Consider the following 14282-nt stretch of genomic DNA (forward strand, 5'->3'; position numbering starts at 1 on the left):
AGAACGGAACCGCTTAGCCACAGATGGGGCACAAGAGATTGTATTCTTTGTTTAGAAAAGTATTTTAACATTACTTCACATTTTGTTTGAATAAAATCAAGTCAAAATGTCTTTGAATAAAAAGCATATTGGGCATATGCTTTACGAGTTTCAGAAAGGATATAACACTGTAAAACAGTAAATAATATTTGTAATGTGCAAGAAATAGTCTGGCACTTTCATAATTTCGCAGAGCACTTGAAACAAGTTTGCGGAACACTAGTGTTCCAAGGAACACCGGTTAAGAATCACTGATCTAAGAGCTTTCAATGCTTCTTATCTGTCACAGAAACTGGTTGACTGCTACTCATTTCATCCTCAATATTCACTTAACCAACTCCTGATGCACAAAATTTATTGTCCTTCTATTCACAGTACTTTGATCAACAGTTTCCTCATCATAAACAGCTTGTGCACAATGATGAATACCACTAGGATTCAACTTTTACAGTTGTTAAAAATTTAATCACTGTGCATTGTTTCAAATACATTGACAAAATGGGCATACTTAACTCCATGGTAATGGCTACTGATAAAGGATGAGTGAACAGAATTCAACAAATCATGGCGTGTTTGTAGTGCAGGAATATATCTACCAGATGGCAGCATGTACTACTATGTACAAGGTTATTTTCTTGCATTACTTTTTAGTCAACTCTTGTTTTAATAAGTTTTTAATTATGTAAATGCTGGCTTTATTTAATTTATCTATTTCAGTCATATCTGAAGATAAAATATGCAAAACAGTAGGATTTCTTTAACTATTATATCTATTGATAACTTCTTAATTTAGATGTCTCAGGATGTTTGCTATACTTTTGCCAGTAACCATCAATTGCTTTCTATTAGTTTTCTCTATGTCACTACTATTAATAAATTGTCTGTTAATATAAGCATTAATTAAGCCTTAAATTAATAACCCTTCTAGGGAAACTGTGTCAATTTTTTGAGATCTTATTTAATTTCATATTTCTACCTCTAATAATGGTTGGTTGAAGGTACTGTACATGTAATGAGACCCCTAAAGGTAGCCAATTTTTGGAACATGATGTCATATGACTTTCAATATATGGATAATGGTATAAATGCAAGTTTTGATAAGTCTTAGTACCATAAGACAGTGTTCTGCAACCGGTGTGACATGAACTTTTACGTATTCTATTAATTGTCAAGTTTTATTTATATATTTTTATCACAGTTGCTGTGTTTCTTATGCTTGTATTTCATTCTCTGCCACAGCATTGATGAAATAAGATGATGATTGTTTATTCTTTATTACAAGCCATGCGTTTTTATGTAGTCTAAGAAATTAAATGTAAAATAAATTTGTTCACGTGTTAATGTCTGTTTAATAATAATAATAATAATAATAATAATAATAATAATAACTCTCTCGTGGTCACTACCTGGTCGTGGTGGGAGAGCCCAGTAATTTTACTGATCCATAGGGCAATGCAGGCTGGAGCACAAGCTCCTGGTAGGGACACCCATGCTAGTAAGGTCTATGGGGAGAAATGAAGCTAAGAGTGACCACACCCACATTCTGTGGTGATATTTATTATGGTAATAACTAGATCAAAGTGTGATACCGGCTCGGACGTCGCCCGGGTTAACAAGGTCCGCGTTCGTGGGTTAGGCAGAGGCTCACGTTCGAAAAATAGGCCACAGTCTCCCCTGGTTACCGGTGGCGAAAGCAGCACCGGCCCAAGCATGGCTACTGCAATGCCCTCAACAGATGTGAGGAACCAACCCAGCCTTGGTGTTTCTGTGGCAATGCATCCACAGACCACAAAGGCTGGAAAACCACGCCAACGGATGAAATGGACAGTAGAAATGAATGAGTTTATCATCCGTACTTACTACACAATCACAAAACTCGAAACAAACATGACAGCATACAGACAACAACTACACCATAGATTCACACAACAGTATCCTCATCTCACTGTCACCGAACAAAGGGTTGTTGATCAAAAAAGAACAATTATACACAACAACCTTATTCCACAAACAACACTTGAACTTATCAAACAACAGGTTGCTGATCAAATACATCAACAGACAGAAACATCTAACATTAATGAAGATCATGTAACCTGTCAGGATAATCTAGCAACAAGCATTGATAATAACACACATACAACAATTACCACTAATGATACTACAGACACTTCCTCATCCATCACTGATAACATAGACATGGATTTAGTTAATACGCTCTCACTTATATTTCAGGAAACACTCACTAAATATACAGGCACAGATCCCACACAACGACCACGAATACCAAAAATCAACACGTCAAAGAGAAGTAGGAAAAACACTAAATTACGTAAACACTCACTTACTACCACACTACATTCATTCAATTTCTACACTCGCAGACATTCATACATTAGTTTATGCTGGAGCAGTCACAGTAGTGACACACCATGGACTGAAAGTACAATCACAGACAAACACACAGAAAACAAAATTCTATCACAAGCCTGCCTGGCAGAGAAGAATAGAAACACAAATAAATGACATTAGACAGCAATTAGGCAGGCTGACACAATACGCTAAAAACAACATAACACCCAAATTAAGGAAACAGCTCAAAAACATTTTCAAGAAAATAAAAACACACACAAAACATGAACATCACAACACACACATTACAGAATACATTGATACACTAAAACAAAAACTTGCTGCCAAAGCACGTAGACTCAAACGATACAAAACATGTACACTACGAAAACAACAAAATAAATTATTTACAAACAATGAAAAACTCTTTTACAGACAAATTAATAACAAAGCAAACACTGATACACAGCACAGTGGCACACCAACAGAAGAAGAACTCACAACATATTGGTCTTCTCTTTGGTCCAGTGCTGTCACGCACAATGCTGATGCAGGCTGGATCGAGGAGGAGAACAAAAACTTACACAACATACCAACTATGCCCTGTGTTGAAATAAGCATACATGATTTCCAATACACTGTTAACAGAACACACAACTGGAAAGACACCTGGTGTAGACAACATTCACAATTTCTGGTACAAAAAGTTTACATCACTGCACCAGGAACTAGCTAAACACCTAACACACATCATCATCAATCCACAAGACATGCCAAATTTTCTTACTCGGGGCATCACCTACATGAAACCTAAAAACAACAATACCACAGACCCCACACAATACAGACCAATTACATGTCTTCCAACACTCTACAAATTATTGACATCCTGTATCGCAAACAAAATATACAAACATGTTGAAGAACACGACATTCTAACAGAACAACAAAAAGGTTGCCGTAGAAATCACAAGGGATGCAAAGAACAGTTACTCATAGATTCAGTCATTCTACGGCAAGCACACAAACAACACAGAAACATACACATGGCTTATATAGACTACAGAAAAGCATTCGACAGTGTTCCACACAGTTGGCTGCTACATATCCTACACATGTACAAAATACATCCATCACTCATTGCATTCTTTCAAAACACTATGCAGCACTGGAGAACAACACTACATCTCAGGGTTAGTAACACTTCCATACAAACAAACCAAATTTTTATTAGGCGAGGAATTTTTCAAGGAGATTCCTTGAGTCCTCTCTGGTTCTGCTTAGCCCTGAACCCATTATCCAACATGTTAAACAACACACAATATGGTTACAATATCAGACATGAAAAAACAACACAGTTTACACTGTCACATCTCATGTACATGGATGACATAAAACTTTATGCATCCACACAAAAACAACTTCATCAACTCCTACAAATCACACATTCATACACCAAGGACATACAAATGGAATTTGGCCTAGATAAATGCAAAACAGTTCACATAGAAAAAGGAATCCTCAAGAAAGAGATTTTGCACTTGGAAATGGAGACATTATTGAATTTATGGAAGAGGGTGAGTTCTATAAGTATTTAGGATTCCAACAGGCCAAACTAACAGAACATACACAAATAAAGCAAAGATTAATTAAAGAATACCAAAGTAGGTTAAATGCTATTCTCAGAACACAGTTAAATGCAAAACACACAGTTAAAGCAATAAAGACATATGTCATCCCAGTACTCACATATTCTTTTGGAGTTATACATTGGACTCACACAGATCTTGAGCAACTCCAAAGGAAAACAAGAACAACACTTACTAAGCATAAACAACATCATCTTAAATCTGCCACAGAAAGATTAACCCTTCCACGTAAAGATGGCGGACGTGGCCTGATTGACATAGTTAACCTTCACTACAAACAAATACAGTCACTGCGAGAGTTTTTCTACAAAAAACAAGAAACATCACAATTACATAAAGCAGTAACTCTAGCAGACTCAAATAACACACCATTAAACTTACACTCACATCATATGGACACAACGCAACATATAAAAAGCATAGACACCATTAAGCAATCGTGGGCTCGAAAGGCACTCCATGGCAGGCATCCTTACGATCTGGCCCAGGATTTTGTTGACAAAACTGCGTCAAACAGCTGGTTAGCTCGGGGATTCCTCTTTGGGGAGACGGAAGGATTCATGATTGCCATACAGGATCAGGTCATAAATACTAAAAACTACAGAAAACACATACTCAAAGATGCAACACTCACAAATGACACATGCAGAAAATGTCACATCATGCCAGAAACTATACAACACATCACCTCTGGTTGCAAGCTCTTGGCACAGACAGATTATTTACACAGACATAATCAAGTAGCAAATATAATACACCAAGAGCTTGCAAAGAAACACAAATTAGTAGACATCCACAAACCATACTACAAATACATTCCGCAGACAGTATTGGAAAACAACACGCACAAAATGTACTACGACAGAGCCATAATCACAGATAAAACAATTTATCACAACAGACCAGACATCACACTCATTGACAAACACAATAAAATCACATACATTATAGACATATCCATTCCAAACACTCACAATATACAAAACGCATGCACTGAAAAAATTAGCAAGTACACAGAACTTGCCCAGGAAATAAGGCATCTGTGGAGGATGGATAGGGTGCTTACTGTACCTGTTGTTCTCTCCTCTACAGGTGTCATACCACACACACTACACAAAAGCTTGGGCACATTACAATTGAATAGAAACACATACATCACACTACAGAAGGCCACTATATTGAATACATGTCATATTGTGAGAAAATTCCTGAATACAGACACACACACTGATACACTTCTTTAATTTCTGTTTTGGTTACTATGCCTTGACTTTGGTCCGGCATAGTACACAGCCACCGGTGTTAACCGAGTATGTCTCACTTAACCCAACATAATAATAATAATAGGTTAGTGGCACTACGTAATTCTATTAATAGTATCATATCATATACGTTTTTAAAGGGGAATAACATTTTGGTGTGCCATGTTGAGTCGTAGGTGTGCCACAAGTAGAAAAAGGTTGTGGAACACTGCTATAAGAGAAGATTTTGAAAATAGATTTGAAAAAGAAATAATAACACTTATTTTCTTTAATAAATGTTGGCTTTCTGAAATTAGCAGTGATTTATTTATTTGCAAAGATGATGCCAGGTTTAACAACCTCATGATAAGCAAGCTCAACATTAGTTGGGCCAACAACATGAGAAACAGTTAATCTTCTTGAAGCAATGCAAGCTAAACAATGTAGTTCTTATGATTATATACAGAATATTTCTACCAAAATAATGTCAGTCATTAAAGAAAACTGTTTAGCCAAATGCTTAGACCTCTTACTAAGAAAAATAAATTTTAAGTAAAAAATGAAAGGTACACGGCCAGTGTTTTTACATTTACATTTACAGCCATTTACATTTAATAAATAAAACTATAAATATGACTTTTTCACACAGGTAAACACCTTGCTCAGTCCTTGTTTGCCGTTACACCATCAGCAATCCTTAAAATTCGCAAAGTTACAGAGACAACCTTCCTTTTTAGGCTACTGCCGCCACAAAAAAATGTAAAAATATAAAAACATGTAGAGCATCCTCTGGTGTTCTTTGCCACTATCATAATATTACATTTAAGTAAAAAATAAAAAGAACGTGGAAAAAATAAATTTACCAAATTAGAAGCAATAAGTACACAGCAATAAATAATAGACTATGTGCAATGACAGAATTGGAATCTTTGGAAGATAACATTCAATATCTTTTCAATATACTCTAAAAAACTCAGAGCTAAAGGCTGTTCAAGAACAACTTGAGTTACATATTTAAGAAAATGCCTTTAAATATTACCTAAAACAGGCTTTTGTTATTTTACAGTGGGGGTGATCAACTTTAATGAGTTTAATGCACCAATGATCTAGTATACATCCCTGGTCTTCTATAATAGCTTAATAAGCTACCCTAATAAAATTATGCTGTAAAACATACTTATATTTATTTACTGCAAAGTAGTAGCACTTAACTGAAATTGCTTAGGGCACAACAAAATAATTACTAAAATAATAAAACTTAGCAATGACCTTCAATACAAAAAGCACTTTTTTGTATCCACCCACGTTATCTTAAGCCATGGTCATGCCATGTGATTTCCAGCCATGCAGACAACTGCAACTGCAACAAGGGTGAGTTGCCCGCATTTTCTTGTGGTCACATATTGTTCGCTGGCATTGGAACTTGCAAACACATGACCCTATAATAAACCAATAAAATTACAGTAGCTAGTTTTAGACATCTTTTGTGAGTTTAGTTATATTTAAAACAATATTGCTGTTATCAAACTAAAAACAATCAACATTTTATATCAAATCTAAAAATGGTACTTACAATCAATGCTGAGACTTTCACTTATCTCATGCCATGCTTGCGCTCTTTTATCCTTTCTTCAATAAAACGAAGAATTAAAATCCCACAGGCATTCATGAGACTGAATTAGCTCGATTAATCCTGATTCTGTTAAACTATTCATCATCTTGCTTTCCACCATTATTTTCTAACTACAGTATTTTCAATGTTGCCACCGTGTGACGTGGCAAATAGACATTTGCTGATTGGATGTGTGTTTGCAATCGGTGCGAGTAGAACAAAATTTTGTTTCTAGTTGCAGTTGCAGTCATGCCAGTTTTTGAAGGGGGTTTACTAGTAGTAGTAGTAGGGGTTTGACACATACTAATCACAAAATTAATTTTCTGAGTAAATTATTTAAGTAAATAGTTAATTTTGGTATATTTGTAATCTAGAAATGATTCCAATTGACTTAATATTTCATCAGATATTAAAACAAATTTTATTCTACAAGATCTGAAAAATAAATTATTTACTTAATTAATTTAATCAAAAAATTAATTTTGTGATTGGTGCTACTTATTGTAATTAATTTTGTGATTAGTACATGTTAAACCCCTTGAGAACAGCCGTTGTGGTTGCAGTTGCCTGCGCAGCTGGAAATCGCATAGTGTGCTCATGGCTTTACAGAGTGTTACCAACTAAGCAAATAGTAAAATATTTCTCCATGAAAAATGTGGATTTAACACTCCTATCAAAATTACACTGTACTTTTCACATTATAACAGGGCCGTACTTTCTGTAATTGACCAAAAATGATACACTGATCAACTGGTCAGTCAACCCTGGTCTAAAACATTTTTTCTGAATAAATCTGAATAGCTGGAATTTTATAGGTATATTCTTTACTGCTATTACTTGTGTATCCAGATGGTTTTTCTACATATTAAACAAACAATATTGCCAGATTCTAATTGGGCTATATTATGGCTACTTGATTATTAAGCTATTATGTAATTTGGACTAAAGATGGGCAATTAAGTTTAAAAATTAAACTATTGTTTTAGAATATTATGAATGAAAAGATCAATTCAGAGCAGGACTCAAACCTGCAATCTCTGTTTACTGTTCAAATGCATTGCCAATTGTGCTATCTGGATCTCCTTCCAATCTTTGCTTGATTAGTATAGTCATCTTTTGAATTAATTGATTTGGAAGTGTAATAATGAATCAACTGTTATCATTAGATTATTAATACGTAATTTTGGCATGGTCTACTACAAAATTAAACAATATATTTTTCATTTCCGGCATAACAATTTTAATCAAAACTTACAGGATCGATTTTGATAAGAGTAGTCAAGTTTGATCATTTAAATGTTGGAACCATGTGATCTTTGCATGATCTCCTGACACTTCTTGCTTTGCAGAATATGTTATTATAAGATGGTAGTGAAATTGACTGCATTTTGGGAGGAGTATGTATGTGGCCTTTCCAGCATTGACTTCAGCTGTTCCATGATACTTAAATAGTGTGAAGAACAGGGTCTGAGGGTCAGCAAAGTAAATGTTGGGAAGGTAATCCATAATTGTAAGAGACAACTACCAGATTCAAGAAGATCCATCAACATCAACCTCAGCTCTCTTGTACCCAGGCTATTGTGAAGATTGTTGCAGATGCAGTTCAGAAAAAACCCACCCACACAAAGAAGTCTTACTCAGCAGTTGGGTATATTGCAAAGTACTATAGGAAATATTGCTCTCAATAATCTGCAGTTTCAATACAGGCACAAAGCACTAGACATAATATTATAGCATGCCATGTCCAAGAGTGATTCACAAATACTTGAAAGTTGTATGAAAATTTCCTCTGTAGTGACAATGTGATGGATCATGACTCTAGATGGAGCCTGGGTCTATTAGGTTGTTGCAAATGAAATGGCTGATTTTTTACTTTGACTTTAAACATTTATTAATTTAATTTAAGACTTAAATATTCAATCAAAGTTGTCTTCATCAACATTAATACACTTTTCCCAATGCAATAGAAATGCAGTAATGTCAATTTGATAGAAATCACGAGAATGAAGGCCAAAAAGTCATTAAAGGTACTTTTTATTGCATCCTCTTCCTTAACCTATTCCCTGGTATTCCTAACATATTTCGGGTCTAAACATAATGATCTTGACCTGTGGATCCACGATATCTCATTTCTACATTGGGACGTTTTTGACACTAGATGTCACTAGTCAGCATAATTTTTATATTAAAACTAACTTCCAAAATATAATTTTTTTTGTTTTTACATTTATTAATATATCTATTTTGTTTGTGTAAAATAAATAAATAATTTTGGACGATACAATAGCCATGATTATTTTTTCTAAAACGTGGAAGTTTTGTTAGGCTTAGCATTGACAAAAATTCAACATGGAGCAACATGCAACAGAAAAAAAATTTAAACATGGGATAGGTTAAAGACTTTCCATACCAAAAAACTGTCCAAATGTATAAAAAAAAAAGTGATAGTCTGTTGGCAAAAAGTCTGGAGAATAAGGTGGATGAGGGAGAATTTCATTTGAATACTTCAATTTTTGTGACAAATAATTAAAGAACTACAGACCTCCAAATGATGTTCCATATCTTTTTCACTGAGTTTGTGTGGTACCCATTTGTTGAGCTTCTTTACTTTCCCTAACATGTTTAGATGTCAAGAAATGGTTGAATAATGTCTAGTATTTATGGTTGAATAATTATCAAATCAGATCATCTGACTGTCTGGGAGATTGCAGAAAGGTTGAGCATACTGTTTAACCTTTCTGTGATCTGATTTGATAATGTTGTTCAATTCTGATTTTTGAGATTGTATTCCTGGAATGAAATTTTTTTTTTTTTTTAACCAATGCCTGGTGGCCTTCTCACTCACAGAACCTCCACCAAAAGTTTTATTGGTATTTCGGGTTGCTTTGGCTGCTTTATGTCCTGCTTATACTCAAAAAAGAAAATTATTCAATTTCTTCTTTTTCCGTGTCATCAGAAAAGTACTCTTAACATGTAGAACTGACAATATAAATGAGATTACACTTTTAAATTCACATATTATATGCGTGCTCTTCCAATTGCAAACACACACCACTGTTCACATAGAAAAAAAGTTGAACTACAAGGCTGGAAAGTTTAAATTTTAAAAACTGGTCATTTAATTTGCAATGACCCAATAGATAACTGTAACAAGCCATTTACTATTGGAAGATCATTCTGATTTCATCCTGTAGAGCAGGGGTGGCGAACCTCGCGGGCGCAAGTGCACCCATAAGCGATTTATTATGTGCCCAAGACACGCTTCCTGATAAATTAAAATAATTTTATTATTTTATTTTCAATCGCTTTCATGATCCAGCTTTTAAGCAGAATTTTCTTGAAATTATTTATTACTTATTTATTAATTTAAATTTTCAAGTACTTATTTATTGATATATTAAATAACTCTATATACGTTAAAATATAAGTACTTAGTTCCATTACAAAAGTTATTATTTTATCGAATTCTATCGCCATTTTGTATGTTTTTATTTTATTACTACTGATCGTTCTGCCATTACATCACTCTCCTGATTTTGAAAAGTTATGTTAAGAAATACAGTCTCAACCTTCTCATTAATGAATAATAATTTTTCATGTATTATGTAATAAATGTCGTTCAATAAAATTATTACAAATTTTTATTATTATTTTAACCTATAAAATAAAATCAAAAAGAATCAAAATTAAAAATGACAAAATTAAATAGAAAAAAATCTTAAGAAAGTATAATTAAGAATTAAAAAAAAATTAAAAATAACTTTAACAATAAACATATATAATGTTATTACATATTGTTGCACCTGCAACGTTCATGAAAATTTGTAATTGTGCCCTCGCTTCCAAAAAGGTTGGCCACCGCTGCTGTAGAGCAAGGAAAAGTTCTCAAAAGGATTTATGATAGTGGCTGGCTCTTGCACCCAGAAAAGTTGAAACTCAAATGAGTGAACCCGAAAACAAAGATAAATACAACATACTTCCAAGAGAATGTGATGGAGCAGCAGTACAGTGATCTCCCATCTGTACAGTAATGACACTTCAAAGGTCTGGATCCATAAGGACAAAGCTTCCAGCCACACAACTTAAGTCATCAGTGATCTATTACAACCAGAATCAATGTGATTTCCATTTTTAATAACTACTTCTTAACCTGTTACCTGTGTGTAAACCCTTTTTCCATTTTTGTCCATACCTGTGAAGTCCCCAGATTCTTCATCCATTGACTTCTGAAGATTTGGTTTGTTGAAGAGATGGCTTGGAAAATGGAGACCTAAAACTGATAATGTTTGTCAGTCAGTGTGGGTAGTATTCCTATGCCACAGTTAAGTCTTCTGAAATGGAAACTTTTATGTCCTAATCTTTTTCCAATGATAAATTGAGAAATGTGATAAATTAATTATATCTTTTCAGGATTTAAATTTTGTTAAATACTTTTTCTTATTTGTTTCAAATTTGATACAATGAAAGAACACAAGTTTAATTTGGGAATTAAATGTGGATAGTGTTGAAGAATTACAACGTTTGCTGCATAATTTGATAGAGTATTGAAGGTTGTAATCCTTTAACACCTATCTACAATATTCTTTACTGATAAAGTAGTTTTTCTATTTATTTATTTATTTTTAACAGTTATATAATAAATTCTAATTAATTTAAAATTATTTTCAGAATTTTTCAACAGTGGCATATTTGCAATCATGTAAAGTTATAATGAACAAAAAATGGCTTTGGCCTAAGACTAAGGGCCTGTAATATGTATTTTTATCATGTCAACTAAACAAAAGGAGTTCAGGAAAAAAAGTAGTATTTCAATTCCTACAAAAGAGGAAATGATGTCAGATATAAAAAAGCAAGGTTATTTAAAGAGATTGAAGGTAAGTTGTTTATATTTTTTATACTGTAATAGTTTTAAATTTGTGCGATATTCCTTCAAAGCAATATTTAAAAAATGACATTTGGTAAAACAAACAAAATATTTTTATTTAATGTTTATTCTCCTTTAGACTTAAAATGACATAAGGCTAAAGGATGTTAAAATTAATAGGTTGATAATCCAGCATAAATAAATGTGTTTTATTGAAACAACCTATGTTCTAAACATTGTTCTATAATATGTTCTGGATATATTATCTGATGATGACCATTTAATGATAGTTAAAATATTTGTTTAGTTAAATTATTTTTTCTGGACTATCAAAATGTGTTTTATGTTAAGTTTCCATTCCAGTTTTGTTTATGTATGTTAATTTTAAAAAACATATAAACACACATACTGGAAACTGTTTTTTAAAACAGTTTTCAGTATGTGTAACAGATTACAGGATTTATTGATGAATAATAAATGAAAACAGTATTTTACTTCCCCAGCTTGTTTGGTATATAACACAAGAAAATATTGGAATCATGTCAGTTTTTTTGCAAATCTCTGCATTTTGAATTCCTGAATTCAAAAATGGCAAGAAAAAAAAAATTTATTTGTGTTGGTGTCTATTTTGTTTAATATCTCAGGATGGAGTAATGATTAAGAAATGAAATTTAGCACAGTAGCTTGTGTATAATGGGCATTGATGTTATTAAATTTTGGTGGTTATAGATCAAGGAGTAAGAAAATAGAAAGGGGGAAAAACATGCAAAAATGAACTTTTTGGACCAGAATTCGCAATCACAACACCATTTCCTCTTATAACTCCTGCTGTCTTTGTCCAATCCACATGAAATTTGGCTTAGGTGCTATTTATGTTTTGACAGAAAGTATAGGCTACTTAATATAAAGATATATATAAATTCATATTAAGTAGTCTATACTTTCTGTCGAAACATAAATAGCACCTAAGCCACATACATAAGATACATAATTTTAAATGTAAAAAAAATATGTTCATGACATGGGACTATCAATTTCAGAGATCAGTGTCAGCACTTACATTAGTGACATTATTTACCTTAATAATAGCCACATTGTATCACTTCTACAACAAATTTTTTAAAAGACTTTCTATTAATGACATTGTTATTTTCTTCTAGATATTCAATAGCTCATAAATTACTACAGTAACTGCAAAAATGACAAGAAGTAAAAAGATTACATTTGATGGAATCTTAATAGTAGTGATAGGACTAATACCAAAATTTCTCCCAATTCTGATTCTTTTGAATACTTTGTAAAGTTTATCTTAGTTTAGAAAAATTAATGATTTATATTATGAGCACAGTATATTCATAATTAATAAACATGAAGCTTAAGAATGGAAAATGATCAGAAAATCTAGAATTAATCTTTTGAAAGAAATGTGAAAATTCTCCATTTATATGTGGATATGCATGCATTTATTGTGTACTATGAAATAAATTTGTAATCTTATTTTGGATAAAATTAACATTGCAACTCTACCCCAAAGAAATTACAGCTAATTTTTATTTACTCAATGAACTATCCAATCATGTCATGTAGGGTTGCATCTTTGGAAACTGCTTTGTTGGTCGACACAATGGTGGGGGGAGGGAGAGGTAAATGAGAAGATGCATTTTTTTCATGCTTTTTGTAATAGGCATGTCCTGTAAATAATTTAACTCCGTAGTATTGAATACTAAATGAAGTTTGGTAAATGATGCAACAAGCTGAATGAATATCATCACAAGTTAACTGATTTTTGAATACATTCGCTTGATCCACAAATATCTAGACTGATTCATGTTTGAAAAATCAATTTTTAAAACTCAAAACAGCATTAAACTTAACGCAAACAAGTATTTTTACTCAGAAATGTGTGAATTACATTTGAAAATTAAACATATTACTGCACAATCTGTGAATCGCAACAAAAACTTTCATAATTATAATGAGAAAGTTGTTTTATCATTATAAGTAAACATACTAAATATTAAAAATAATTTTATATAATATTTTTCAATTAAAATATAATTTTGTTTACATTTTAAAATGTTTTGCCGACACTTAAATATTTTTGCTGACTGCCAGCTTCAATTTGAAACTAGATAGTCTGATAGTTCAATCAATGTTAATTCATTTATAATTAAAAATTTTAAGAAGCAGACAAATTTATGAAACAAAAATTAATGAAATTACTATAAAATTAAAATAAATGTAAATTTGATTATCTTTTGTGTGAAACAACACTAAAACAATTTCTATAGTTGTATAACAAATGAAAGCAGAGATACAATTAATTTAAAAAATTGTAATTAAGGATTAAAAAAATGCAGGCAAAATTAAATAAATAAAAATTATTAAAAATAATAATTAAAATTCTGGCCTTTACACCAAAACCAAAACTAAAAGTAAAACCAAATTAAAATCAAAATTATCAAAAATTAAAACAATGTTTTTAAAAATCATTTAAAAGTTGTTTTGAAATTTTCAAATTATAA

At 32.3% G+C, this 14282-nt stretch overlaps 1 protein-coding gene across 3 annotated transcripts in view; it reads left to right on the forward strand.

The window, feature by feature from the left end:
* Window positions 1-14282, forward strand: part of chico (insulin receptor substrate 1 chico) — a 75707-nt gene that overhangs the window by 6825 nt on the left and 54600 nt on the right. For all 3 annotated transcript variants that reach the window (XM_067286052.1, XM_067286055.1, XM_067286053.1), the window contains exon 2: window positions 11562-11767. In XM_067286052.1, coding sequence (XP_067142153.1) covers window positions 11660-11767 — 108 coding nt within the window. In that variant the 5' untranslated portion in view covers window positions 11562-11659. The remainder of the gene's footprint in view (window positions 1-11561; window positions 11768-14282) is intronic.

This window comes from Centruroides vittatus, unplaced genomic scaffold (genome assembly GCF_030686945.1).
Source record: "Centruroides vittatus isolate TY-2023 unplaced genomic scaffold, ASM3068694v2 scaffold_324, whole genome shotgun sequence".
NCBI classification, from domain to species: domain Eukaryota; kingdom Metazoa; phylum Arthropoda; class Arachnida; order Scorpiones; family Buthidae; genus Centruroides; species Centruroides vittatus.